General features: G+C 56.8%; 1 protein-coding gene across 2 annotated transcripts in view; it reads right to left on the bottom strand.

Annotated features, from left to right (window-relative positions):
• The window catches only part of AP2A1 (adaptor related protein complex 2 subunit alpha 1), a 33,112-nt gene extending 10,296 nt beyond the window's left edge, over positions 1 to 22,816 (bottom strand). For both annotated transcript variants that reach the window (XM_070224742.1, XM_070224743.1), the window contains exons 1-7: positions 22,569 to 22,816; positions 11,325 to 11,393; positions 11,014 to 11,156; positions 10,682 to 10,875; positions 2,635 to 2,764; positions 2,134 to 2,235; positions 669 to 777 (exon numbers count right to left, since the gene is read on the bottom strand). In XM_070224742.1, the coding sequence (XP_070080843.1) occupies positions 669 to 777; positions 2,134 to 2,235; positions 2,635 to 2,764; positions 10,682 to 10,875; positions 11,014 to 11,156; positions 11,325 to 11,393; positions 22,569 to 22,635 (814 nt within the window). In that variant the 5' untranslated portion in view covers positions 22,636 to 22,816. The remainder of the gene's footprint in view (positions 1 to 668; positions 778 to 2,133; positions 2,236 to 2,634; positions 2,765 to 10,681; positions 10,876 to 11,013; positions 11,157 to 11,324; positions 11,394 to 22,568) is intronic.
• Positions 22,817 to 26,133: the final 3,317 nt, after the last annotated feature.

The following is a 26,133-nucleotide window of genomic DNA, read 5'->3' as shown; positions in this document are numbered from 1 at the left end:
GCCACACGGTGGAGGTCAGAGCAGGGTCTGGAGGCAGGCGCTGCCCCTTGGTGACGCCTGGGCCTGGGCAGGCGAGGTCTCATCTCCAAGCCTTAGTTTCGCTGTCTGCACGTCGCAGGGATGGGCCCCCACACCAGCTGTTGGGAGGGTGTGACAGCCCAGGCAGCACCTGGCTCACCATAGGCACTCTGTCCACACCAGCGGTCGTGCCCATGAGCAAGGGGAACGTGAAAACCCCAACAGAGCTACACTAAGTCACACAGCACGGCCTGGAATCGCCCCCACCCTGCCGGGCAACCTTGGGCAAGGACGCCCCCTCAAGCCTCGGTTTCCTCATCTGTAACAGGCATGACAACGACCCCCACGTGACAGGGTTGAAACGCACAGGCAGCTTCACCGGGACCCTGGCCCATAGCAGGGACCGACGTACACCGGCGATTTGTCTGTTCTCTGTGCTAGCAGGGTGGCCCTGTGCTGCGCTGCTCCCGGGCTCGCACAACATCCTATCCTGGAAGCTTCCTGGGGGGCTCTGGGCTCAGGGTGCCCCCAGCTGCGGACTGGCCCCCGCCTCACCTCAGAGAAATCCTGACGCAGACCCCCAGCCCCGGGCCCGCCTGCTCCCCCCGAGGTCGGAGGCCCCAGCTGCCGGGGCAGTGGGCCCGTGGTACCTGGCGGGGGGTAGCACTGGAGCAGCCGGAGCAGCTTCACCGAGAGCCAGGGCGCGGGCACGAAGTAGTAAGTGTAGTCCTGGAGGTCGGTGGAGGCCGAGGAGACGATCTGGGGGCGGGAGAAGCGGGTGAGGCATGGGTGGGGCCCAGAGCAGGGGCGGGGAAGAGCCCCGGCTGCCTCCCCGAGGGGTGCGGGGACCTGGGGCCCAGGGAGGGAGCAAGGAAGCCTCGGGGATGTAGTGAGGGACCTGGTGGATCTAGGCTCAAGCCCGGGCTGGGTGATTTTTCCAAGTAATGCTGGTGGCGGGGGGACAGGGGGTGGTGAGGGGGGGCAGGGAGTCTGCCCATCCGATTCCCTTCCGTGAGCTCCTGCCTCCATCTATGAGCCTCATGCTTCCCTGGGTCCCCAGCCTAATACCAAGTCAGACGCCACAAAGCCTCCAGGAATAGGTGAGGAATCAGTGAAAGAGCCTGTGACTGTTTTCCTCAAGGCAAACTCATACTTAACCTTCAAAACCCCTTCTCCAGGAAGCATGCCCACCATGCTCTCTGCTACTTCCATGACGGTATGTACCCCGCCCCACTGTCACTGTCTGTTTCCCCCAGCAGCTTGGCACACAGGATGTGTGGTGAAGGGATGAAAAAATGATTGAATGAATGAGCTGGGGTGTTGTTCTCTCTGCTCAGGAATCCAGGCCTTTCTTACCTGCCCAGGAAATGTTTATATTTACTCTAAGACTCAACTTTAGGATCACCTCCCCCAGGAAGCCTTCCCAGATTTCCAGGCTGGGTTAAGTGGCTCCTCTGGGGGCCTACCATGCCCAGTGCTACCTCCACAATAGCACGAGCCACCCCGCTGATGAGGATCTGTGACTGAGTTGGGACTGAGTTGGCCTGCCCAGCCGCATGCCCCCCCATCAGGACAGGGAGCTCCTGGAGGGCTCGGGTCTGACTCAGCCGTGTGCCCTGCGTCCGCCCACCCAGAGCCTGGCACACAGGAGGCCTAAGGGCATGTGGCCAGGACAGGGGCGGAGGAGGTGAGAGGAGCAGGAGGGAGTGAAAGGAGATGCCCGGGAAAGCAAGAAGCTGGAGGAGGGCGGGAGAAGCAGAGGAGAAAGAGACGGGGAGCGGAGTGGTGAGAGCAGGAGGCTCCTGGGGCTCCCTGTGTGCCAGGCCTGCTCTCAGACTTTACGCAGACCGTGTCACAGCAGAGCTAAGCTGTGAGGCGGGCATGGCTATCACCCCCATTGCACAGATGGAGCAAATGAGGCCCAGAGAGGTCAAGCCCTTTGCCCAGGGCCACACAGCCCGGAAGCGGCTGAGCCGGGACAAAGCCAGCTCAGAGCATGTTCACGGCCACCAGGCTGGGCTGCCTCTCAGGGAGATCAGGGGAGACCAGACAGGTGGCCCAGAGGACAGGGACGCCAGGGCCACCTCCGGCAGCCAGCGCCAAGACCACACGCACCCGGCTCAGGCGAGACACAGCCAGGGAGATGCACGTCTTGAAGTCGTCGGGGTTCTTCTTGCAGAGACAGGTGATGAGGCTGACAGCGGCCGTGACCACACCCTGCGGGGCAGAGGGGCAGGTCAGGGCCCTGTGGGAGGGCAGGTCGGTGACGAGCGTCCAGGATCAGAGAGCAGAGACCCAGGAGCATGCGGGGTGGGTTGTGGGAGGGGTGGGTGGGGCTCGACGACCATGGCCAGCACTGACTTGGGGGTCTGAGGGCCCCCCGGAGGCCCAGGTTCTGGGTGAGGAGCAGAGGTGGGCGGGGCTATAGAGGGACTGCGCGGACTGGGGGCGGGACCAGAGGGCAGCGTCCTTGGCTGGGCGGGTGATGGGTGCTGGGGACAGTGGACAGGATCCCTGGGCAGCAGGGTGGGTGTCAGGGACAGAGGTGGGGGCTCTGGGCATGCAGGTGGGCGTCCAGGGCGCGGGAACGTGTCTGGGCGCAGGCGCGGGCCCCACCATGTGCTGGTCGTTGAGCAGATGCACCACGCGGGCTGTCCACTCGCCCATGGGCACCAGGTCGGGCGAGGCCTTGTAGAGCCGCAGCAGGCACAGGGCCGCGCTCTGCTTCACGCTGTCCATGCTGTCCCTGTGGGACACGACGTGCGGGGAGGGGGGCAGGTCAGCGCGACCCCAGCCCCGCACACCTCCCCCTCTCTCGCTCCTGCGAGGAAGGCTGGCCGGCGAGAGGCAGAGAGCGCCAGGCGGACCCAGGATCCAACCTGGTTCTGCCCCCGTCGCCCACCAGGCCTCCGTTTCTTCATCTGCAAAGTGGGTTGCATCTCGGTGACCTCATGTGGTCACTGGCAGCGCGAAGCGAGATGTCCAGCCGGGCTCCGCCCCTTCATTCATCTACCAAGCATTTACTGAGCGCCTCCTGGGCCCCCGGCACTGCTGAAAGGCTGCGGATAGAGTGGTGGACGAACTGGTCCAAGGGCCTGTGCCCACAGAGCGTACGTTCCGGCTGGGCAGTCGGTGTGTGAGCTCAGGCACCGACACCGGTGGGGTCAGCACACAAATGAGGGCGGGAACAAGCGTGCACCAGGACGCTCTTGTGGAGGGAGGCCCCTCTGATAGGTGCCAGGGGACGGAAAAACTGAGTAGCTGAATGAGAAGAGACTGGAAATTGCTGCGCGGAATGTCCCAGGCAGAGGGAACGGCCTGTGTGGAGGCCCCGAGGCAGGTGTGGGCCTGTGTGTGGGAGGAGCAGTGAGGAGGCTGGTGTGGCGACAGCAAGTGAGCAACCAAGGCCGAGAAGGCTGGAGATGGGCGGAGGGGCACAAAGGGCCAGGCTGCAGGGCCTCGCGGGCCACGGTGGGGACTGCTTTCATCTAGTGGGAGACGGAGCTGCTATGGATGACAAGCAGGGCAGCAATGATCCTAACGTGACAGCAGTAAAGCTACCACCGGAGCCCTTCTGATGTGCCCGGCACTGTCACAGGCCCCCTGCAGGGACTAACTCAGTTATGTCACCCTCACAACAAACTAGAAAACAGGGACTGCCATGCGCTGCCGCGCCCAGATCTGGCCTGTTCTATAGGGTCCCTCCGCTGCCGTGTTGGGGAGAGGCCAGGGGTGGCGGTGGGGTGAGGGCAGACGCAGTGGGGCGAGAGGAGGTGACAGCAATGGGCCAAACAGGAGCCCGGGCTGCCGGCCGTGGGGGTGAGAAGGGGGTCTGTTCCAGGTACGTTTGTCAGGTCAAGGCAACAAGACCTGCTGTGAACTAGATGAAGGGTCGCGAGGGGACAAGAGGGGACAAGGTGAGCCCCGAGTTCTGACCTGAGGGACCGGTGAGCGGGGAAACCATCCGTGGTGTGGGGGTCTGGGGCAAGAAGAGGGGGCGCTGAGTGGGAACCGCAGTCCAATACCGGACACGTAGGGAGTTGACAGGCTAATGAGACACCCAGGGAAGACAGTGGGGGCGCCCTGGAGAGGCAGGGCAGGATTCAGAGTGGGCGGGGCCGGAGCCTGAGGCTGTGCGGCTTCTGGCAAGTCCCTTTCCCTCTCTGAGCCTCCATATTGTCCCCCATAAAATGGGAACCCCATTGGTCTCTTCCGAGGAGAGGAAGCCTGGGGTGGGCTGAACAAAGGCCCCCCCAAAGATGCCCACATCCTAATGCCCAGATCCTATGATTCTGTTCCCTTATGTTTAAAAGGGACTTTGTGGAAGGGATTAAGGATCTTGAGACGATCCTGGACTATCCAGGAGGGCCCTAAACGTCATCACAAGGGTCCTGAGAAGAGGGAGGGGGAGGGTCAGAGTCTGAGAGAGATATAAGGGTGGACGCAGGGGGCACAGAGGAGAGAAGATGCCAGGCTGCTGGCGTTGAAGCTGGAGGACGGGGCCACACACCGAGGGATGCAGGCGGCGCTAGAAGCTGGAAGAGGCCAGGAAATGGAGTCTCCCCTGGAGCCTGCAGAAGGAGCCAGCCCCGCAGACACCTTGACCTCAGCCCAGCGGACTGATTTCGAACTTCTGGCCTCCAGAAGTCCGTATCAGAGAGTCAGGGTGTTTTAAGCTGCTAAGTTGTGGTCACTGGTCACAGCAGCCACAGGAGACAATGCAGACATCTGTTTAGCATAGAACCTGGCAGCCAGCGGGGGCCCCATCTGAGAGGGTTGACTCAGTGCCCCGATCGGTACCCAGTTCCCAGCATAACGCAGAGCCTAGAGCGTGACGGGGTCCCGGGAAGAGCTCCCTGGGCCCTGGGGTCAGACACGCCTGCTGCAAGTCCTGACGGGTGGGTACAGTTTTGGGGTGAGTCCCTGACCCTCTCTGATGAGCAGTTTCCTTCTCAGGCAGTGAGGACCCTTGTAGGATGCAGGGGATGGAGAAACAAGATTGTCCATCAGAAGCTGATGCAGCCGCAAACACAGAGGGACTGCCGGGAGATGTCACGACCACCCAGGCTGTGGCCTCATGGTGAAATGTTTCCCAGAAAGGACCCAACAGAAGCCTGAGCAAAGGGCACAGGGGGCATCTTGGGAGGGGTGACCTGCACGAGCCGAAAGCCGGGGGAAAGATATTTCACTGATGTGCAGGAGAAGCGCGAATTACAGCGACAGCAGCTGTTTCCGCCAGCTCCAGGCAGGCGCGCCGTGCTGGCCAGGGAGCCGGGAGCCCTGGTGTGGACACGGGGACAGGCCCTCAGAAGAGGAGCTGGGCCATCTCTGCTCAGGCAGCCACTTCAGTGACGCGGATCCCACCAGCAATCCCACTGCTGGACACCCACCCGGGGGTAAGGCGACGCTGAAGGACCTTCAATGCCCTCCTGTCACCAGATCAAAACGGGAAACCAGCAGGAGGTCTGTCCCCTGTGTGCTCGACTAACGGTATCTTTTCACCGTCGTCCTCACAGCTCACAGCTCCCGAGCCCTTCCTCCGGGCCATGCTCAATCAGTGCTTCCGAGTACTAAGCGGTTTGATCCTCACCACAGCTCCCCAAGGAGGCGGCTTCTATTCTCATCTCTGGTTACAGGTACGGAAACCTCCCCTCAAAGACCAAATGAAGCCGCAAGAGCTATTTCTCAGGCTGGTTACAGAGACTGGACCCCGTGCAAGGAAAGTCTGAAGCCATGTGGCACAGGGCATGCGCCCGGCATTCAGGGACAGAACGTGCTGGGGAATAACAACGCCGCATGCAGGGCACCACGAGGGAGAGGGGAGGGTGGAGAGACGATGTGGGGGACACGGAGGGGGACCTCAACTGTAATTGTTTTCTTTTCTTCTTTTTTTTTTTGAGGACGATTAGCCCTGAGCTAACATCTGCTGCCAATCCTCCTCTTTTTGCTGAGGAAGACTGGCCCTGAGCTAACATTTGTGCCCATCTTCCTCCACTTTATACATGGGACGCCTACCATGGCATGGCTTGCCAAGCGGTGCCATGTCTGCACCTGGGATCCGAACTGGTGAACCCTGGGCCGCTAAAGCTGAACGTGTGCACTTAACCACTGCGCCACCAGGCCGGCCCCTCTTTTCTTTTTTTTTACAAAAAGGCCTGACACCTTATGACGCCGCCATTCCACGCCCAGGCATTTACCCAGAACTGAAAGTTCACAGAAATGTATTTGCATGCTGCTCACAATCGTCAGAAGGTGGAAAGCTCTGGATGAACGGACAAACAAAATGTGCTCCATCCATCCAGGGCGAGATTACTATCAGGCCACAGAAAGGGATGGAGCACTGACATTGGGCTGCGACATGGATGAAGCTTGAAAACATCGTGCCAAGTGAAAACAAGCCAGGCATGAAAGGCCACATATTACGTGGTTCCATTGATCGGAAACGTCCAGAACAGGCAACTCCACGGAGACAGAAGGCAGGTTAGTTAGAAGGCAGGGGCCCGGGGGAGGCGCAACGGGGAGCCACTGCTCATGAGTCTGGGGCTTCTTTCTGGGGTGATAAAAATGTTCTGGAACTAGATAGTGGTGGTGGCTGCACAACACCGTAATATATGAAAGACTACTGAACTGGACACTTTAAAATGGTTAAAACGGTGAACTTTATGTTATGTGAGATTTATCTCAGTTAAAAAAAAAACATCTGGGGCTGGCCCCGTGGCCGAGTGGTTAAGTTCGCGCGCTCCGCTGCAGGCGGCCCAGTGTTTCGTTGGTTCAAATCCTGGGCGCGGACATGGCACTGCTCATCAAGCCACACTGAGGCAGCGTCCCACGTGCCACAACGAGAAGAACCCACAACGAAGAATATGCAACTGTGTACCAGGGGGCTTTGGGGAGAAAAAGGAAAAAATAAAATCTTTAAAAAAAAAAAAATCTACCTCTGGACCCCCGTCAAGGCCAAGGCCAGGTTTCCATTGTCGAGAACGCAGCCCACACTCAGACGACCCCAGCCTGGCCCGTGGTGTTGGCAGGGCATGGCCCCTCAGCGTTCACTCCCTGCTGTGAACATGGGATGTCACCCCTGCTCATGTGTGTCTGTCACACGGGCCTCTGTTTTGGCCCCAGGAGGCGCTAAGCTCTCCCTGCTCAGGGTGTCTCGCCTGTCCTCGTCTTAAAGGAACCGTCAGCAGCACTCGCCAGGACTGACCGCTCCCGCCTCTGTGGAAGTTTCTCCCCGAGCCCCGAGCCACGGCCTCTTCTGCATTTGACCTCCATCTCCCCCGCCAGACCTCGACACCTGCCGCCCCAGGGCTCAGCCTTCGGTCGCTTCTCTTCCCTGCTCACATCCTCCCTGAGGGACTGACTTCATCAGGCCGTGGCTTAAATTACCATCCATCCTGCGCGGTCCCATACCCATGGTGGCCCCCAGGCACTCGAGGCTCCTGAGCACGTGAACTGTGCTGAGTCCAAACCGAGACGCGACGTGAGTGTAAATTACACACCAGTTTCAAAGACTTAGCACAAAAATATCGTAAGATGGTGCACGGATAATTTTTACGTTGCTCCATGTCAAAATGAAAATATTTTGGGTGGATCAAGTGAAATTAAAACATTAAAATTAGTTTCACCAGGGGCCAGCCTGCTGGTGTAGCGGTTAAGTTCCTGTGCTCTGCTTCGGGGGCCCAGGGTTTGCAGGTTCGGATCCTGGGCGCAGACCTATACACCGCTCATCAAGCCATGCTGTGGTGGTGTCCCACATATAAAGTAGAGGGACACCTGTGTTAGCTCAGGGACAATCTTCCTCAAGAGGAAAAAGAGGAAGATTAGCAACAGATGCTAGCTCAAGGCCAATCTTCCTCACCAAAAAACAAAATAAAATTAGTTCCACCTGTGTTTACTTTGTCTAATGCGGCGACTAGGAAAGTGGAAAGTGTGTATGGCTTGCGTTCTGTTTAGTGCACAGGGAGGGTCTCCCTCAGCTCTGTCTCTCTGGCTCTGATTCCCGCTGTCCAATCACCTACTGAGGTCTCTCCTTAGATGTACAGTGGTCGTCTCAAATTCAACATGGCCAGACGCAGCTCCGAATCCTCCCCTCCTTGCCTGGCTCTCCCCCAGTCTTCACCTTTCACCCCCTGTTCAACCTCCCTCCTCTCTCTCTCTCACACCACGTGCAATCTGTGCTGCCAGCTTGACTTGCAAACAAACCCCCTCTCAGCGACCTTCACTATGACGATCTAGGTCCCAGCCACCGTCAGCTCTGAGCGGGACAGCAGTGGATGTCTCAACGGTTTCCCGGCTGCCACCCCGGTCCCCGACGGTCTGTATTTCTGCCTGGGATTTCCCGGGCTACTTGACTCTGAGGACCAGCCTATCATTGGTTCTGGAATATTCTCAGCTGTTATCTGCTCAGACAATGCCTCTGTCACAATTTCTCCCTTTCTTTCTAGCACTCGAAATAGCGTTATGTTAGACTTCCTGTGTCTGCCGTGACTCTTAACCTCTCTTTCTAAATTTTCCCTCTCTTCCTTTCTCCAGGCTGCATTCTGATTCATTTCTTCCATTCTCCTGTCTGTTTACTAATTCTGCTTTGGCTGGGTCTCCACTGCTGCTAAGCCAGACCGCTTCATCGTTTTAAAATTTCAGCGATACTTTCCATTTCCTTTTCAAATCCGCTTGCACTTGGCTCCGGCATTTAAATCATTCTCATATTTCTTGGCATGCTATGAAACATGCTTATTTTACGTTCTGGGTGAGAATTCCAACTCAACTGTTATTTTCAGCTTTCTTTCCGCTGGTTCTCCCTCACGCTGTCTCACGTCCCGTGTTTAGTGATTTTCGACTGCGAGCTGCTCATGAACTTGGAGCTTCATCTGTGGAAGTCTCTGAGGCCTGTGGGCAGGTGGGCTTCTCCAGACAAGCCTGGGCTACTCCCACTGTGCATCACTTCAGACTAAAGCCTGGCTCAAGGATTTGACGACCCAGAGAGGGGAAAATCCAGCTGAAAACCAGTGTGCAGGCTGCTCTGGGCCAAGGTTCAAATCAGGTCGTTTTGCTTATAGTCCCCAAGGTGGGTTATTTCTGGGTCACCCACACTTTGAAGTGTGGCCTCTGGAGCCTCTCCTTGGACAAGCTCTGTCTTCTGTTCCCAGAGGCCACATGCCCCAAAACCAACAGCCAGGGTCACCCAGTTCAGCGAATCCCCTCTAAGCAAAGTCTGGTTTCTGCACCCTGCTCATCTCCTCGGGCACCAGGCTCCTCTCAGCTGTGGCCTGTGCTGCTCATTCTCTGACCAGCTCATGAATACACTGAAGGATATTTCCTTTCCTCTCTTATCTGGCATTGACAGTTGGGTTTCAGCAAGAGCATCCATCAGGAATCTAGTCCATATGTTGCCAGAAATGCAAGTCCTGCCTTCTCCCACACTAGGCCCAGGGATCTTTTAAAAATACAGAGCTGATCATATCATCCACCTGCTTAAAATACACCAGTTGCCTCCCATTTCAATTAGAGTAAAATTCAAACTCCCCTTACTCACTCTTGTTCACCGCACTCAAGCCATAGACATTATCTCTTGGTTCCATAATGGGAGAAAGCTCATGCCTGCCCCAGGGCCTTTGCACTTGCTGCTGTTTTTGCTTTGGCCCCCTTTTCTCCAACGTTCTTGAATGACTATCTTCTCCTCATCATTCCAGTCTCAGAGTACACGTCACCTCCTTGCAGAGACCCTTCCTGATGAGTCTAAGCGGCCTCCCCCACCACCCCCACTGCCCCCCACTACTCTGTTTTGTTTTCTTCAGAGCATCAGTCATTGTCTGAACTCATCTTACTTCCTTGTGTATGTGTTTTCTGTTCAGGTCCCCATGAGAGGTAAGCTCTGCGAGGGTGGGCACAACAGTCCTGCTGCTCTCTCCCGACCCCCCACGCCCACAACAGTGCCCAGCACCACGGGCACTCAAGAAATATTTCCTGAATGACCTCCTGCCTCAGGACGATCACACTGACCCCAGTGCCCTTCGTGCCTTTCCCCTTTCCACAGCCAACGACTCCTGCTCACCCAGGTCTCAGCCTGGTGCCGCTTCCTCTAGGAAGCCCTCCCTGATCCCCCAGGCTAGGTCAGCCGGCCCTACTAAATGCCCCTGTGGGATCCTGGGCCCCACAGCATGGTTCTGAGAGGAATTACACATTTCATCCTGTGATTTTTCAGTTAATATTTATCTCCCACCCCGGACCATGAATGCTGGGAGGACAATGACCATGTCCACTCCTGGTCATGGTTATATCCCCAGCAATCAGCCTAACGCCTGGCCCATAGCAGACGCTCAACAGATGTTTGCTGAGTGAATGAATGGAGAAGACGCACAAGTCCTGGAAGGCTGTCACCAACATGACTTAAGGTTATCGCCTCTTCCACACCAGACGTCACAGGTCAGTTAATCCAACAGGTGCCCCACAGGCTTTGTTGGGGGGCCACCTCCCACACTGAGTCAGCACAGTCAGATGAGAAGAGACAACCACAAGGCTGCCACCAGACCACCGGGGTTCCAAGCCCAGTGTTGTCCTACGCCCCGGCTGGGAGACCTTGGACAGGTGACACAACCTCTCTGACCCTCAAACTTGGCTGGGCCTTGTTTCCCCCATCCCCCGGCTCAGCTCCCCAGTGCCTCACCCGGCCACCAGAATGCGAGGGATGTCAGCGGCGAAGGCCTCGCCCATCTCACGGCTGCCCACATTGGCGATGCAGTGCAGGGCCAGGCACATGAAGGTGGGGTTGCGGCTGGCCAGGTCGTTCTTGATGGCGTTGTTGATGAGCCGGATCAGCTCCGAGTTCGAGTTCACCAGCACCGAGATGAACAGGTAGCCCTGGGTGGGGAGGGGGGAGGCTGGGAGCCTGGGGCTAATGGGCCCTCAGTCCCATTCTCACACACTGGTGTCCGGGCTTCCACTGCCCTCCTCCCTCAGACCTGGAGTCCAGCCCCCGCCCCTCCTCCCCAGACTCACTATCTGTTTCTCCGTGTACTTGTTGGAGCTGAGCAGGTTCACGGCCTCCATGTGCCCAAAGTCAATGTCATGGCCAAGCAGGAAGATGAAGAGCAGTTTACACACGTATTTTTTCTTACTGTAGCCATCCAAGGCTTTGTCCCCTGGGCCAGAGGAAGGAGGAAAGGGGAGGCAACAATGAGGATCACACCTACGAGTCTCAGGAATCCTGCCCCAAGTCCCTCCTCCCTCAGCCCCTCCTCCCTCAGACCCGGGAGTCCAGGCCCCAGCCCCTCCTCCCTCAGACCCAGGAGTCTGGGTCCCCAGCCTACCTTTGAACTTGGAGCGGATGTTGGCCAATTCCTTATTGATTCTCTTAATCTCTGCCTCCTTGCTCTTGCCTGGGGAGGGGAAGGCAGGGCGGGTGGTGAGGGTCCTGACACCTGCCCTCACTTTCCTTGGCAAGGCCCCTCCCGGCTGGAAGGGCAGACTCTCTCTACCCTGGGGCCCCGGGCCTTGGGCTGAGGCCAGGTCCCCTGGCCCCTCTCTAGATGGGAGCTTCAGGGAGGTGAGAACCCCAGCTCACCGGTCTCTACAACCCAGAGGAGATGCCCGGCACACACTCTGGGGCGGTCCCTGACTTCCTCCCTCCTTCCTCCTCCCACTGTGGCCCCCGGACTGTCCCCTCCCTCGGAGCTCCTGTCCCCACCCACAACTCTGGCTACCCCTGCACCAGCCCCCAGCACTGGCCTGGCAAGAAACACGTGATAAATGAATGAATGAATGGATGGATGGATGGGTGGGTAGGTGGGTGGATGGACGGGCGGACGGGCGGATGGGCGGGCAGGTGGGTGGATGGATGGAGAGCTTGGCTGCCTTCTAGCTGTCCCCCAGGACCTCAGCCCTACCACATCCCCACTGAGCTCACTGTCTCCTGAATCCTGCTCCTCCCCTAGGTTCCCAATTCCAGGAAGGTCCCCTTGTCCACCCAGTCACCAGGCCAGACCCTTGGGTGCTGAGTTCCTCCTCCCTTCCTGTCCCCCCCCCCAACCTGCTGGTCCTCTCCCTCCCCACAGCCCTGGCCTTGTCTCTCCTGCCTGGTCCACAGACCCACTTCCTGCTCTCCTGGCCACCAACCTCTCCCCACCTTGCGTGTCTGCGACATCCTACACTTCTGACAAGATCCACTTAAGGGGTGGCTCTAAAGAGCCTTCCCTCTCCCCACCGGCCAGGTCCCATCTTCCTCTGGACTCCTTGATGCCCAGGCCTCCCCATCGAAGCACGATGTGCCTGGATGGTGCCCGGGTCTCAGCCGCCCTCACTGCTGGCTGTATCCTTCCTCACGCTCCAGTTCTACTCCAGCCAGACTTTACCATCTCGCCCTTGACAGGCTCCACCATTCACTCAGCTCCTCCAAACAGAACCCACGTGTCCTCACCCCCTCCCTCACGCCATCGCCGTGTCCACTTGGCTCAACCTTCAGAGCGTGTCCCCAGACACCTCCACCTCGACCACTTCATCCAGACCCCGTCCTCACTCACCAGATCATTGCAGCAGCCTCCTTTCTGGTCTCACTGCCTCCTGCTGAGGGGACTCCACCCCCTGGCTCTAAAGCCCTCTGGCCACGCCCTGGCCACCCTGCCAATGTCACCCCTCACCACCTTGCTGTGTGTCCCAGCCCCACTGGCCTCTGCCAGCTCCAGGGACACTCCACACTCTTCCCGACCTCAGGGCCTTTGCACGTGCTTGCCCTCTGCCTGGGCCCATCTCTCCAGTTATCTTTCCGTCATTTGGGTTTCAGCTCCTGTCCCCTCCTCTGAGAGCCTTTCCTGACCAAGTCTTTAAAGTCAGTGCCGCATTCTCCTGTTCCCAGCATCAAAATAAAAAAGACCTCCCTAGCACATTTTACACGCTGTAACTATTTTCTTTATCTTTACTGTCTAACCTCGGCTCCCACTTTAGACTATGAGCACCAAGAGAGAGCTTCTAGAACAGTGCCCGCCATACAGAAGGTGCTTAATAAGTGTCTGGTCATCCGAAGGGTGGCGACCTGCTCTAGCCACGGCTGTGGCATCCTCACCCCTCAGCATGTACCCAGGCACCTAAGAGGCTCAAGCGTGCATTGAATGAATGAATGAATGAATGAACAAAAGAGAAACAGAGAGTATGTGCTCTCTGTCTCCTCAGAAATCCTGCCTCTCTTCCTACTCCCAGGTTCGAGGGGAGCTCCCACAAACCCCACTTCGACGATTGCCACCTAAGCTCCCTCCAATGACCACCTCCTCGTCAGCGCCTAGCAGACCCCAGAGCCAGACGACTCCTGAGCGCCAAACACGTGGCCGTGCCGAACTGAGACGGGCTCTAAGTGGCAAGGCCACCCGGGTTTAGAAGACTCGTTGTGGAAAAAAAAGAATGTACAATAACCCACTAAAATTTCTAAAAAATTGATGATGTGTTGAAATGATAATATTTTGGGTGTATCAGGTTGCATAAATATATTACTCGAACTAATTTTGCCCATTCCTACTTGTTTAAAAAACGTGGCCACTGGAGCAGCTAAACCATGTGCGTGGCTCGCGCTGTGTCTGTTGAACAGCACTGTCCTCGGGCCGCCCCCGGGCCCCCACGCTGCCCGGGTCGCCTCCATCAGAGCACGGTAGTGGCTGTCGAGGTCTGCTCTGTCCCCGGACACAGGAGCCCCTGAAGGCAGGGCCAGCGTCTACCATTTTTCTGGGTAGCAACCAGCATGCGAGCTCAGGAAAGGCCTGAAGATGCGGATCATGGCCATAAGAAGTGCAGAGTGACCCGCTCCCTTTACGGATGAGGGCAGGAGGCCTCAGGGACCCTGGCGATGAAGAGCCAGCACTTCAGGGATAAGCTGGAACGAGCCTGGGTGGCCCAGAAGCCACCGGAGCCTTCATCTATTAATTACACGTTTCCTGAGGCTGCGGGCCAGGCCTGACTGCGGTGACGGTGGGCAGCCAGCACCGAGGTGGCCCCGGCACTTTTGACCCACCCCCAGGGACTCCTGGCCTGCGGGGCACAGGCTTGGGCCCCACCCGCACACCTGAGCGAGTTGTGCAGGGATGGAGGTTGCCCGGGCACTGCCTGGGGCCTCAGTGGTGGCTGCCAGGAGGGGACATTTGAGGAGGGCCTTGAAAGATGAGGAGGGTTCAGGAGCAGTTCACCGGCCAGGGAGGCCAGAACCGAGCTACGCAGCCGAGGGGTGCCGCACGGGGGTGGCCGAAGCGGTGAGGACAGGCAGCCCTCGGGGGGCGCACAGTGGCCCCTCGGAACTGGCAAGCGTGCTCTGTTCTCTCCCTGACCTGAGGATGCCCACACAGTTGCTCCGATTGCCTTACACTCTTCTGTAGGGACCAGAAAAAGCCCAAGAGCTTTTCTAAATGGACTGTACGTCCCACAGCGGCTGCCTAAACTTCATCACAGACGGATGGCTACCTAAATGGCAATTAAACTGCCGAGGCTAGAGCCCTCTCTGGTGTTCATTTAAACCTCTATTAAAAGCTTGGAGAAGCAGGCAAAACGAACCTACGGTGTTGGGTGACGGAGCAGCGGCTGGCCTTGGGGAGGGGTGGGGCTGGGAGGGCACTCGAGGGGCTGCTGGGGAGCCAGAGATGTGGGTCCTGCACCTGGGGGCTATGTTCAGTCGGGGACAATTCATCGAGCTGGACATTTATGAGCTGTGGGCTTTTTTACAGGTACACGATCTCCAAAATGAATAAATTTGTATACAAATATATATTAATCTATTTTTATACTGAAGTAAGTATATCAATTATGTAAAAAACAGGATCAAACAGATATGGATAATTTAAAGAATATTTAAAGACTGTATGTATGTGTGGGTATATACATATTTTTTAAACAGTCTTTTTTTTTTTTTTTTTTGGTGAGGAAGATGGCCCTGAGCTAACATCTGTTGCCAGTCTTCCTTTTTTTTTTCTCCCCAAAGCCCCAGTACACAGCTGTATATCCTAGTTGTGAGTCCTTCTAGTTCTTTTACGGGGGATGCTGCCTCAGCGTGGCTTGATGAGCAGTGTGTAGGTCCACACCCAGGATCCAAACCAGCAATCCTCAGGCCGCTGAAGCGGAATGTGCGAACTTAGCCACTCGGCCACGGGGCCGGCCTCAAAACAGTCTTTACGTTGTCCCCATCCATTGGACACTGTCTTCTGCATAACCAATATGCTTTGCCATTAAAAAAGAATTCACAGGGGCCGGCCTGGTGGCACAGCTGTTAAGTGCGCACGTGCTGCTTCAGCAGCCGGGGGTTCACTGGTTCAGATCCCGGGTGCGGATGTGGCACCGCTTGGCAAGCCATGCTGTGGCAGGCGTCCCACATATAAAGCAGAGGAAGATGGGCACGGATATTAGCTCAGGGTCAGCCTTCCTCAGCAAAAAGAGGATTGGCAGCATATGTTAGCTCAGGGCTAATCTTCCTCAAAAAAAGAAAGAATTCACAGAGAGAACAAAGCACTAGGTGTCCAAAGGAGAAGGGGCTGTGGCCCCGGACGGAGGGCACCCCAGCAGAGAGCACAGCCTCTGCAAAGATCAAGGCAAGTCAGCCTGGGTGCTGTGAGGGTAACACCTGGGAGAAAGAGGCTGAAAGAGCTGTGACAGAACTGCGCTCATGGAAGGAGTGACTTTCCAGCACTCAGGGCCAGCCAGCGACAGGGGGATGAGCTCCCCGTCACAGGAGGCATGCAAGCATGCCAGGATGTTTTAAAAGGATTCCCTTAGCCTCAAACATTCCCTGGGCCAGGTTCAGGGGTGAGTCACACCTGCCTCGCCCCGGGGGCCCTCCTGGGTGGGGAAGGGAGGCTGCCGGGGACAAGGGTGCAAATTTTGACAGAGGCAAACACCACAGGGGCTGGGAAGCTGGACGCAGACGTGGGGAGGAAGGCTCCTGATACCCAGCTCCTGGGATCTGAGGACCCACAGATGAGGCCGGAGCACGCCGCCTCTCCCGGGCTTGCTGAGGGTGCCAGGGAGCCCGGGGCCCTGTGGGCCTGCAGCGGGGCTGTGGGGGCGGCCGGGCGGAAAAGGGACCCCCGACGAGCTGCCCTCCCTCGGGGCCCCTGGTCAGGGCAGATAAAGCCTTCCCTGCGCATTCAGGCCTCGGTATCAGCATCGGGGTGAGTCTGTCCCGGCCACCAAAGGCATCCTAACAAACCCTGCTCCACCCGGAGGGATCGAGGCGCTTTTGTTCTCTGGAGGGAGGGGACACGGGTGCTGTCCGGGACCTCACTATGAGCGAGACCCCTCGCAGCCTTCCAGATGACTCCTGTTTACAGTCTGGGCAGCCCGGGTTCCGACTCCCAGGCGCGCTGGGAGGTGCCTCCCATACAAGTCCCACCAGCCCCGAGTCCTTACCGAGGGCTCTGGAAGAGGATGCTCGCTGCCTCTGGACCACCAGGAGGCTCAGAACATGCCGGCCCTAAGCTGGCCAGCCCAGGAGCCTCCGGCCACGTGTGGCCACCGGCCACTTGAAATATGGCGGGTGCTACTGAGGGACCGAATGCCTCATTTTATTTCACTCGAATAAATTTAAAATTAAAAACCCATCCTCGATTTGGTGACTAGAAAAGTAGGTTTGGCACAACTTGGGTACTTCGTGAATCTAGTTTTTCAACTATAAGTTTTAGGAACTCAATACAGGGCAAGTATTTCCGATGAAAAGCGAGCCTCTGAATTGAGAAAGAAACGTAAACTGTCTCATTAATTGTTTTTAAAACGTTGATTACACATTCAAATAATACTTGGGGCATACTGGGGTAAGTTAAATAAAAGTTAATTCATTAATGTGAAAATTAATTTCACTAGTTTTACTGACAATGTGGTTACTGGAAAATTTATTTTTATTTCCTTTTTTTTAGGCATGCTTTTTTTTTGGGGGGGGTGAGAAAGATTGGCCCTAAACTAACATCTGTTGCCAATATTCCTCTTTTTTTTTCTCCGCAAGGCCCCACTACACGGCTATATATCCTGGTTGTAGGTCATTCTAGTTCTTCTATGTGGGACGCCACCTCAGCATGGCCTGATGAGCCGTGTGTAGATCTGTGCCCAGGATCCGAACCCATGAACCCCGGGCCATGGAAGCAGAGCATGCGAACTTAACCACTTGGCCACGGCGCCAGGCCCTGGAAAATTTAAACTTATATATTGGTTCGCGTTACAGTGCTCGGTTACACGTGGCTGTGTCGTCATCTCCATCCCCGAGAGAGAAAATATTCTCCTTGAACCAAGCCACAGCCTGTCACTCCCCGGCCTGAAGTGGCACAGAGACCCTCCCGCAGCCGCCCGACATTAAGGCGCATGTGTGAATGTGTCAAGCCTCCTTGGCCTCTGGTCCAGAAAGCCAGCTCCCGAGGGCAGGAATGTGCGGCTGCTCCATTCCCAGGACAGCCCCAGGGCCCAGAGCAGTCCCGGCTCAGGGGAACGGGTAGGAGAAGGTGGGGCTGGGCTCAGGTCTGGATCTGTCTATCCCCAGGGTCTGGCCGCCACTCACAACCTAAAGCCAGTTCCTTAAAGTGCCGGCCCTGGGGCGGGGAGGGGGGTCCGAATGGCACACTCATGTTAGAGAACCCCTGGTGGGGAACTCATCCTTTCTGCTCTCTCCACAGCGGCCAGAGGGATCCTGTGAAAACTGGAGTCAAATCCTGTCCCTTCTCTGCTCCAAGTCCCTCCGTGGCTCCCGTCTGGCCCAAAGCAGAAGTCAGGTCCTCAGCGGCCCTCCAGACCCTCCAGAATCCACTAGTTCCCTCTGAGGGCAACTCCCACCCTCTCCCTGCACAAGCAGCCTCCTCCTCCTGCTCCTCCTCCTCAAATTCCTCCTATACTTCAAGCACGGGCCTGCCTCAGGGCCTTTGCACAGGCTGTTCCTTCTGCCAAGAATGTCCTCCCCTCCAGATTTCAGCAGGCTTAACTCACCCACCAGATTCCATTCTTTGCTCCAACCTCACCTTTTCAGAGACTCTCTGAGCAGCCTATACGAGAGCACCACTCCCAACCTTGTCCCCACACCCCTGCCCTGCCTACTTCCTCCCATCCACTGCCACCTGTCTAAGCACCTGAATGCTATGTATTTACCTGTGCACTGGCCCGTCTCCCCCTAGAACGTGAGCACTGCAGAGAGGGGACTTGTTTACTGCTGCCATCCCATCACCTAGGACAGTGTCTGGCCCTCAGTCAGTGCTCGGTCAAGATTGATTGGTTCATTCATTCATTCATTCATTCATTCACAGATTCAACGGGCAAACATCTTCCGAGGACTCCGGTGGCCAGGTTCTGCAGTGGGGAGAACTGGGGACCCGGGGAGCAATCAGCCCCGGCCTGCGCTCCAGGGGCTGGGGGAGACGTCACAAATGGAAGGAGTCACGACCTGGAGCGGACTGTGCCCTCAGGGAGGAGCAGGGCACGGTGGCAGCCCAGCACCCCGAGTCACAGTCACCCCGTCCTCAGGCCCCGGCGGCTGGGGCAGAGGGGCCGCAGCCCAGCCCCTGCCTGAGGGAGCTCGCAGGCAGATAAGTCCTGGGAGGCTGCAGCCCCTCAGGACAGGACCCGACCACGCCCGCCCGCAGGCTGGGCCCTGCCTCCACCCCTTATCTGCAGAGTTTGCCCTTCCTTGCCCTCCTCCTCAAAGCCTGCCTTTCACCCCCTTCTAGATCCTTCCCCCTGAACTCCACTGTGCCCTTTGGATCCTGCAGCAGGATGGCTCCACTCTCCTCCCACTCCTCCACTTGTTCATCTCTGGGCATTGCCTCCATCACACCCCTCACCCCTCCTTTGCCCTCATTCCTGCCTGCCCCCTCTCCAGTGCTCAGGACAAACACCAACCCGGCCTTGCCCACCCCCCCAATGGCAGACCCCACCCCTCTCTGCACCAACCACACAGGCCTTAGATCAGATTCTCGACTGGGCCTCAGGACCTTTGCACGTGCTGTCCCTCTGCCTTCACCGCTCTTCTCCACCTCCCTTGGCCTGCCTAACACCTCCACGTTGTCTGAGCACCACAACCAGACAGACTCCCATTCTCTCAACATTGTGGCCCTCTCCCTCCCTGGACACCCACAGCTTTTTTCCACTTCAAAAAAAATTGAGATACAACTCACACACCATAAGGTTCACCATTTTAAAGTGTGCCACTCACCGGTGTTTAAATACATCCACAATGTTGTGCAACCATCGCCACTAATTCCAGGACATTTTCATCATTCCAAAAGAAACCCCATACTCATCAGCAGTCACTCCGCATTCCACGCCCCCAGCCCTAGGCAACCACTAATCTACTTTGTGTCTCTATGGATTTGCCTATTCTGGACATTTCATAAAAATGGAATGCTACAAGACGTGGCCTTTCGTGTCTGGCTTCTTTCACCCAGAGCGATGTTTCGAAGTTTCGCCCATGTCGTAGCATCTATCTGCACTTCGTTCTTTCTAATGGCTGAATAGTATTCCATGGTGTGGGGGTCCACACTGTGTATCTACGCAGCCGCTGAAGGACATCTGGCAGGTCTGCTTCCACTTTTGGGCTATCACGATAACGCTGCTGTGAACATCTCTACACAAGTGTTTGCGAGAAGGAGAGATGCAATTTTTTTTTTTTTTTTTGAGGAAGATCAGCCCCGAGCTAACCATGGCCAATCCTCCTTTTTTGCTGAGGAAGACTGGCCCTGAGCTAACATCCGTGCCCATCTTCCTCTACTTTATACGTGGGACGCCCACCACAGCATGGCTTTTTGCCAAGTGGTGCCATGCCCACAGCTGGGATCTGAACCTGCGAACCCCGGGCCACCGAAGTGGAACGTGCGAACTTAACCACTGCACCACTGGGCCGGCCCCAGCAATTTTTATGCTGTTCTTCTCTCCCTCAGGGGGCTGGGCGCTTCCTGGGGGCGAAGTCAAGTCTGTCCTATTTATCACTGTGTCCTTAGCGCCTGTGATAAGGCTTGAAACATCCCAGCCATTCGACATGTATGAGAAAAGGAAGGACAAGAAACCCTGATTATCCAGCCTCAATTCATTTGGCTAAGTGACCGCCACTGCCCCAACATGGGAGTCTCCCCTCTAGCCCCTGGCTTCCCTCTGGGGTCCTGCAGTGACGGTGACCCATTGTGCTCTCTTTCCCGCACAGCCCCATCATCCGATCCCTTTGCAAATCCTTCCAGACAGATCCCAAACCCCACCACTGCTCGCCACTCCCTTCTCGTCCCGGGCAAGGCGACGTCGTCTCTCACCCCAACACTCCAACAGCTCCCTAGTGGTTCCCTCGCTTCTGCTCCTACCTTCGGAGTCTGTTCTCTTCACGGCAGCCAGAGGAATTATTTTAAAACATCAATCGGCTCATGTCCCTCAAAAGCTTCCCACCGCTCTCATTTCACTCAGAAAGGCCAAAATGCTCCCTGAGGCCCACAAAGCCCTGTCCCCTCCCTGCCCTCATCACCTACCTACCCTTCCTCTTTTCCTCCCTCCCTCCCTCCCTCAGCTCCAGACACATGGCCCCCTGGCTCTTAGGCGAACACACACCCAGCATGCTGCAACCTCAGGACGTTTGAACGCACCGTTCCCCTGCACGGACCCCTTTTTCCTCCAAAATCTGCAGAGCTCACTCCCTCCCTTCACTCAAAAGTCTCTACTCAAATGTCACCTCCTTGGTGAGGCCTTCACTGAGCACCTTCTCAATCCTGGTCCCTCTCCTCTGCTTTCCTTCCTTATTTTTCTGCACAGCCCGTCAAGGGCTGACACTGTATCATTTATTATCTACATTGTATCATTTATTGCCTTTGGTCCTCTGTGTTTACTTTCCAGCTCCCTCACAGCATGGGTGCTCTGAGGGCTGGAATTCTTGTTCACCATCCTAAGCCAGTCCCTGGAATAGTGTCTGGCACACTCTGGTGATCACAAAGTTTTTCTTGAATGAATGAATGAACCAACCTTCAGAGATCAGATGCTGTTATCAGTGGAGTCTGCAGACCAGAAAAGCGAGCCTCACAAAGGTTAAGTGACTCGCTGACGGTCATACCCAGGGCTGGTATCAGCTCCTAACAGCTGGCCCCCTACAGGATCCATGGCCCCTCTGAGCTCCACCTCTTTTCAGAACAACCCTAACATCTCTCCTCCACGTGCTACCCAACACTTTCCACATCTCCTGTTCCCAGAGCCCTATGACGTGCTAGATCCTTCCATACCTACTAAACTCTAAAATCATCACTGAGCACTTAACAGAGGCCGCTCCTCAGATCCAGTCGAATGAACAGCCAGAACCAGAGCCACGATCCGGCGAGCGCCTGGAACATGCGACAGGCCTCGCTCACCTACCTTATCACAACCACCTCACCAGGAAGGCGCTGTCAGCAGTCCCTCCCCACAGGGGAGGAAAACCCAGAGGTGAAGGCCCTCACTGAAGGTCACGCGACTAGGGAGTGCCAGCGCTCAAACCCAAACCCAGGTCGAACGGACCTCAAGGCCGGTGCGGATCCGGCTTCTGAAGCTCTTGGCAGCTTCAAGCACCGACACCCGCTCCCAGGAGCTGGGAGCTGCCTTGGCGCCAGGCCTCCCATCATCACGACCATCCTTCCTGCTGGTCCCCACACTGATGTGGTCAGATGGGAGAAGGCTCCAGATTCAGGATTGTGCTGCTCCCTGACCCCTGACCTTTCTCTGGGACCAGGCTTCCCGCACCCCCCAGCTTTGCAGATTCCCTCCCCACAAATTCCTAAGGCCCCCTGGCCCGTTCTCCGAGCCCTGGGCTCTTCTCTTTCTGGCACATCCCTCAAAGCCTCGCTTTATAATGTCCTCTCCTTGCCAGGTCCCCAGCCGTCTCAGGCTCTCTACCCGCAGCGCCTCCCCTCTGTGCTCCTTGAGACCCTCTTTTTCCCCTCACTGACCTCGCTAGGCCCCCTCCACCGCCCCCCACGTCTCCTAAGCAATTCTGGATCCCGGAGCCCCTCTATTCCCGTCCACGGTCCCGCTATGGTCCCCCACCTTCCCATCTCTCCTCCCCAAACCCTGGGACTTTCTATCACTCCCAGGCCTTCTCTATGCACAAGCCAGGAGCCTCAGGGACCCATCTAGCCCCTTCCCCTCTATGACACCCCCTCCCCCGTGCCCTCGAGCCCGGCCCCATGAGTCCTCCGGGGCCCCTCTGGCCTCCTCCCACTCTATCGCCCCAAGGGGACCCCCCCCCCCCACCCAGGCACCTCCTGCCCTTTCTGTCGGCATCAGGGGTTCCTCCAACCCCATCGCTCACACTGCCCCCCAGCCTCTCTATCATTCCCAGGGGACACCTCTACGCCCCCGCCCCCGGGACCTCACCAGCCTCCTCTCCTTCAAGACCCTCCCGGACGCCCCCTGCCACTCCGTGTCGTCACCTCCAGAGGCACTCCATGACACTTCAAGCCCCTCCATCCCACCCCCCCGAAAGTTGCCCCGGGGCCTCTCTATCCGCTCCCCCTACCACCGCAATGGCCTTCCCCGCCCCGGGCCCCTCCGGAGCCCCCGAGACCCCCAGTTCCGCGTCCCCCGCCACCCCCAGCGTCCCCCGGCCGCGCTCTCACAGTTCCGGATGTCGGAGATGAACACCGCGAGCCCCCGCATCCCATCGCCCTTGGACACGGCCGGCATGATGGCGGTGGGGTCGGCTCCAGGCCGGGCCGGGCAGGGCACAGCGCGGCGGGGGCTGGCAGACGGGGACCGGGAGGAAAGGACCCCAGGCAGCGCCGAGGAGCCGGGCCGGCTGCTGGGGGGGAGGGCGCGCTGGCGGGCGGGCGGGCGGGCAGGCAGGCCGCGGCTCCGCCCCCGGCCCCTCCCCTCCCCACCGCCGTCCTAAACTCTCAGCGCCCATTGGCTCGGGATGTTGCCGCTCAGGCCCGGGTTCGCGCCCACTCGCTCTCTCATTGGCCGCTGGACAAAGGCACGCCACTACGATTGGTCCAGCACCCCGCTATTTCCGTTCGGGAGGGAGGGAGGGGGCGTTGCCCGAGAGACAGGCGGAGTTCGGTTACGTACTGTGGGACCGCCCCCTCCGTGCGGCCGGGCCCGACACCGATTGGATCCGGCGGCTCTCCTAGAAGGGCGGGATTGACGTGAAGGAAGGCGGGGGAGCGGGCTTGAGGAGGCGGGACTTGAGTTGGCTGGGACCAATGGGCGTGTCGATCGCCCCCGCGGGCGTCGCGGATTCGCCAGGCCTGTCCCACTCCCGCCCCCGATTGGGCGGTTGTGGGGGCGGGAGAAGGGCGATGATGGGTGGAGAAGGAAAGAGAAGGGGGGTTGTCACTCAGCTGGGCTGGGATAGGTGGAGCGACGCCTGCAATTCCCTGCTGCAGAGAAGGGGTTGGGAGGGGCAACAGAGCATGAGCTATTTACTGCGCCAGCGTTTCTCTGTTCCTCTTTCTCCCTCCTCGCCTCCACCCCCGACTCCTGAAATCTTCTTCCAGGAAGACTCCTTTTCCCCCTCCCCCTCCCTTGTCTAGCGGCCGAGATGTCAAGACCTAACTTATCAGGAGACCGAGAATCCAGAACGGAGGAAACACTCATTCAAATCTAGTCCCATTAAACAGAGGTTAAAACTGAGGTCCAGAGAGGTTGAGTGACTTGGCCAAAGTCCCACAGCTCAGAAGTGGCAGAGCCCGGATTTGAACTATATTTTGGCCTTTAACTGCTTCCCAATATACAATCCCGGTTTTTTTGCACCCATAATGCCATTATACAGACATCAGATCAAAATTGTGAGTCTCTCCACCAGATTTGGAGCTCCTCCTGGGCAAGAATGGGACCTGGTAATGAAAAATGCTGGCTATAATGAAGGAATAGGTGAATCCGTTTTATCTGACCCAACAACCATCCCTTGGCGCCCCAAAGACCCTCATTGCAAAGTTGACTGGCTTTTGGGAAGGCAAGGGCTGCGGAAAACAACGCCCTGGACTGTTGAGAAATTTGGGGCAAAGGGAAGTGGGAGAGTCCATTTCTGTCGCCTCGAGGAACTAAACCCCACCCACCTTTTTCTAATCTCAGAATCCTAGTATTTTTGGAAAGAGATTTGGGGGAGAGTTCTGGATCCTGGGAACGTCCGCTCTGAATTCTAGGGGGATGGGGATGAGGATGAGGGCAAGAGCCCACCTTCCAGGTTCAATGGATCCGTCCATTTGCGTTTCCAGGAATGAAGCTTGGGAAAGTCCATTCTGGATTCTAGGAGGACAGACATCGCTCAGCAGTTTTAGTGACCAGGAGAGTCCATTCCTAATATGGGTTGGGGGGGGGATGCTGTCTGCCTCTAAAGAAGTAGTACGGCCCCATAAAAAAACAACAACAAGAGAAATGATTAGGACCAAGGAGTTGGAAAAAGTGCCTTTTATGGAAGAGGCTTCAAGCATGCCAAGGATGGAGGAGTTCATTCATGCCATGGGAGGAAGCACTTTCTCCCTGAGGATAACGCTGTTAAAATTATGTATTAGTCTGGGGTTCAAACTAGTCTGCTTTTTGAGGGATATGAAGAGAGACACCCAGAGTCCCAAGAACAGGCAAAGTCTGTCTCTGAGAAAGGGGGAAGGCCACCCTCGTCCCCACGCCAACTCTCCACCTCTCTCTCACCCAGCACCTTCAACCCTTTGCCCAGAGCCCACCTGGGGCCAGATGGAGTGACCTCTGGGTTTTCGTGGTGGGGAAAAGGATGTCCTGATTCTAGACCGTGTCATGAGTAGGTGGGAGACCTCATTCCTCTCCCAGCCCCGTCTAGAACCCATGAATTAGCCGAAACTTAATTTTTAAGACTGGGCCTGCAGCAAAGGCATTCTGAGGTCTAACGACGAGTCAGGTTGGGAAGGCGGATTTATCCTGGAAATCCCTGAGACTGTGCCATCCTGGGTGGGCGTAGACATGGCGCCCCACCCCCACCCCCGCGCCCCCCTCCGGCAGGAGCTGGTGGGCTGGCCCCTGTTGGATTAGAGCGGCACTGGCAAAAGAAACACAGTGGGAGCCACATATGTAATTTGCAATTTACTCCAGGCATGTGAAAAAGAAAAAGGAAAAGGTGAAATGAATTTTAATAATATATTTTATCCAACTCAATATACCCAAATATATCATTTCAGAGTATGTGGCATTCTTATTTTCCTAAGTCTTTGAAATCCGATGTTTTATACGGATAGCACATCTCAGTTGAGAGTCGCCACATTGCAATTGCTCCGCAGGCACAGGCCATTGATAGAGGCTGTGAGATTGCACAGCATAGAATTGTAGCAATGCATTTGAGCGAGAACATTTTGGGGCTCAGGGGCTGACCTACTGCTAAGTTTTAAGACCAGGCCGTGAACGAGTCCACGTTTGCGGGTCTAGATGAGGTTTGGGCAAGTCTTTGTTGGTTTTAAGATGGAGCATTAAAGAGGCCGGCCCAGTGGCATAGTGGTTAAGTTCACACATTCCACTTCGGCAGCCCAGGGTTTGCAGGTTCAGATCCCAGGCGTGGACCTAGCACCGTTCGTCAAGCCATGTTGTGCAGCGTCCCACATAAAATAGAGGAAGATGGGCACAGATGTTAGTTCAGGGCCAATCTTCCTCACACACACACAAAAAGATGGAGCATTCAGAGGGAACCCCAGAAGCTGCTTGAGGAGCTCATGGGGTGAACCACCAATAGCTTCTAAGACTTTGACCTGAGCAAATCGTCTCTTGATTTTCTCCAGAAAAACTAGACTCATCCCCAGTCTTCTCATTTTGGCAAATGGCCCATCTGTGAGTCACCCGGGCACACTTGCCAGAACTCCTCCATGACCCCCACCCCAAACCAAGGCCACCTGCCCCCATCGCCGCTGCCTCCGCCATGAAGGCCACCATCACCGTTCTCTTTTGCCTGGAACCTCACAGTGACATTCCCTGCCCCCTCCCTGCTTCCATCCCGGCCCCCGTGGTCCATTCTCGACACGCAGCCAGGTTGCCTTTTGCAACGTCAATCAGCCGTGTCCTTCACACTCAACGTGTCCTTCAGCTTCAATGCTCCGGCCACGTTGTCCTCCTCTTAGCAATTCAGACCCTCCAGACTCGTTCCTGTCCCCTGCCCGCCCCCGCTTTCCCCATGGCTGGCTCCCCCTCATCCTTCAGGTCTCAGTGTAATGTCCCCTCTTTGGA

The sequence above is a fragment of the Equus caballus genome, chromosome 10 (assembly GCF_041296265.1).
Source record: "Equus caballus isolate H_3958 breed thoroughbred chromosome 10, TB-T2T, whole genome shotgun sequence".
Lineage (NCBI taxonomy): Eukaryota > Metazoa > Chordata > Mammalia > Perissodactyla > Equidae > Equus > Equus caballus.
Note: the sequence above shows the minus strand (reverse complement) of the source record. Positions and strands in the feature narration are given on the sequence as shown.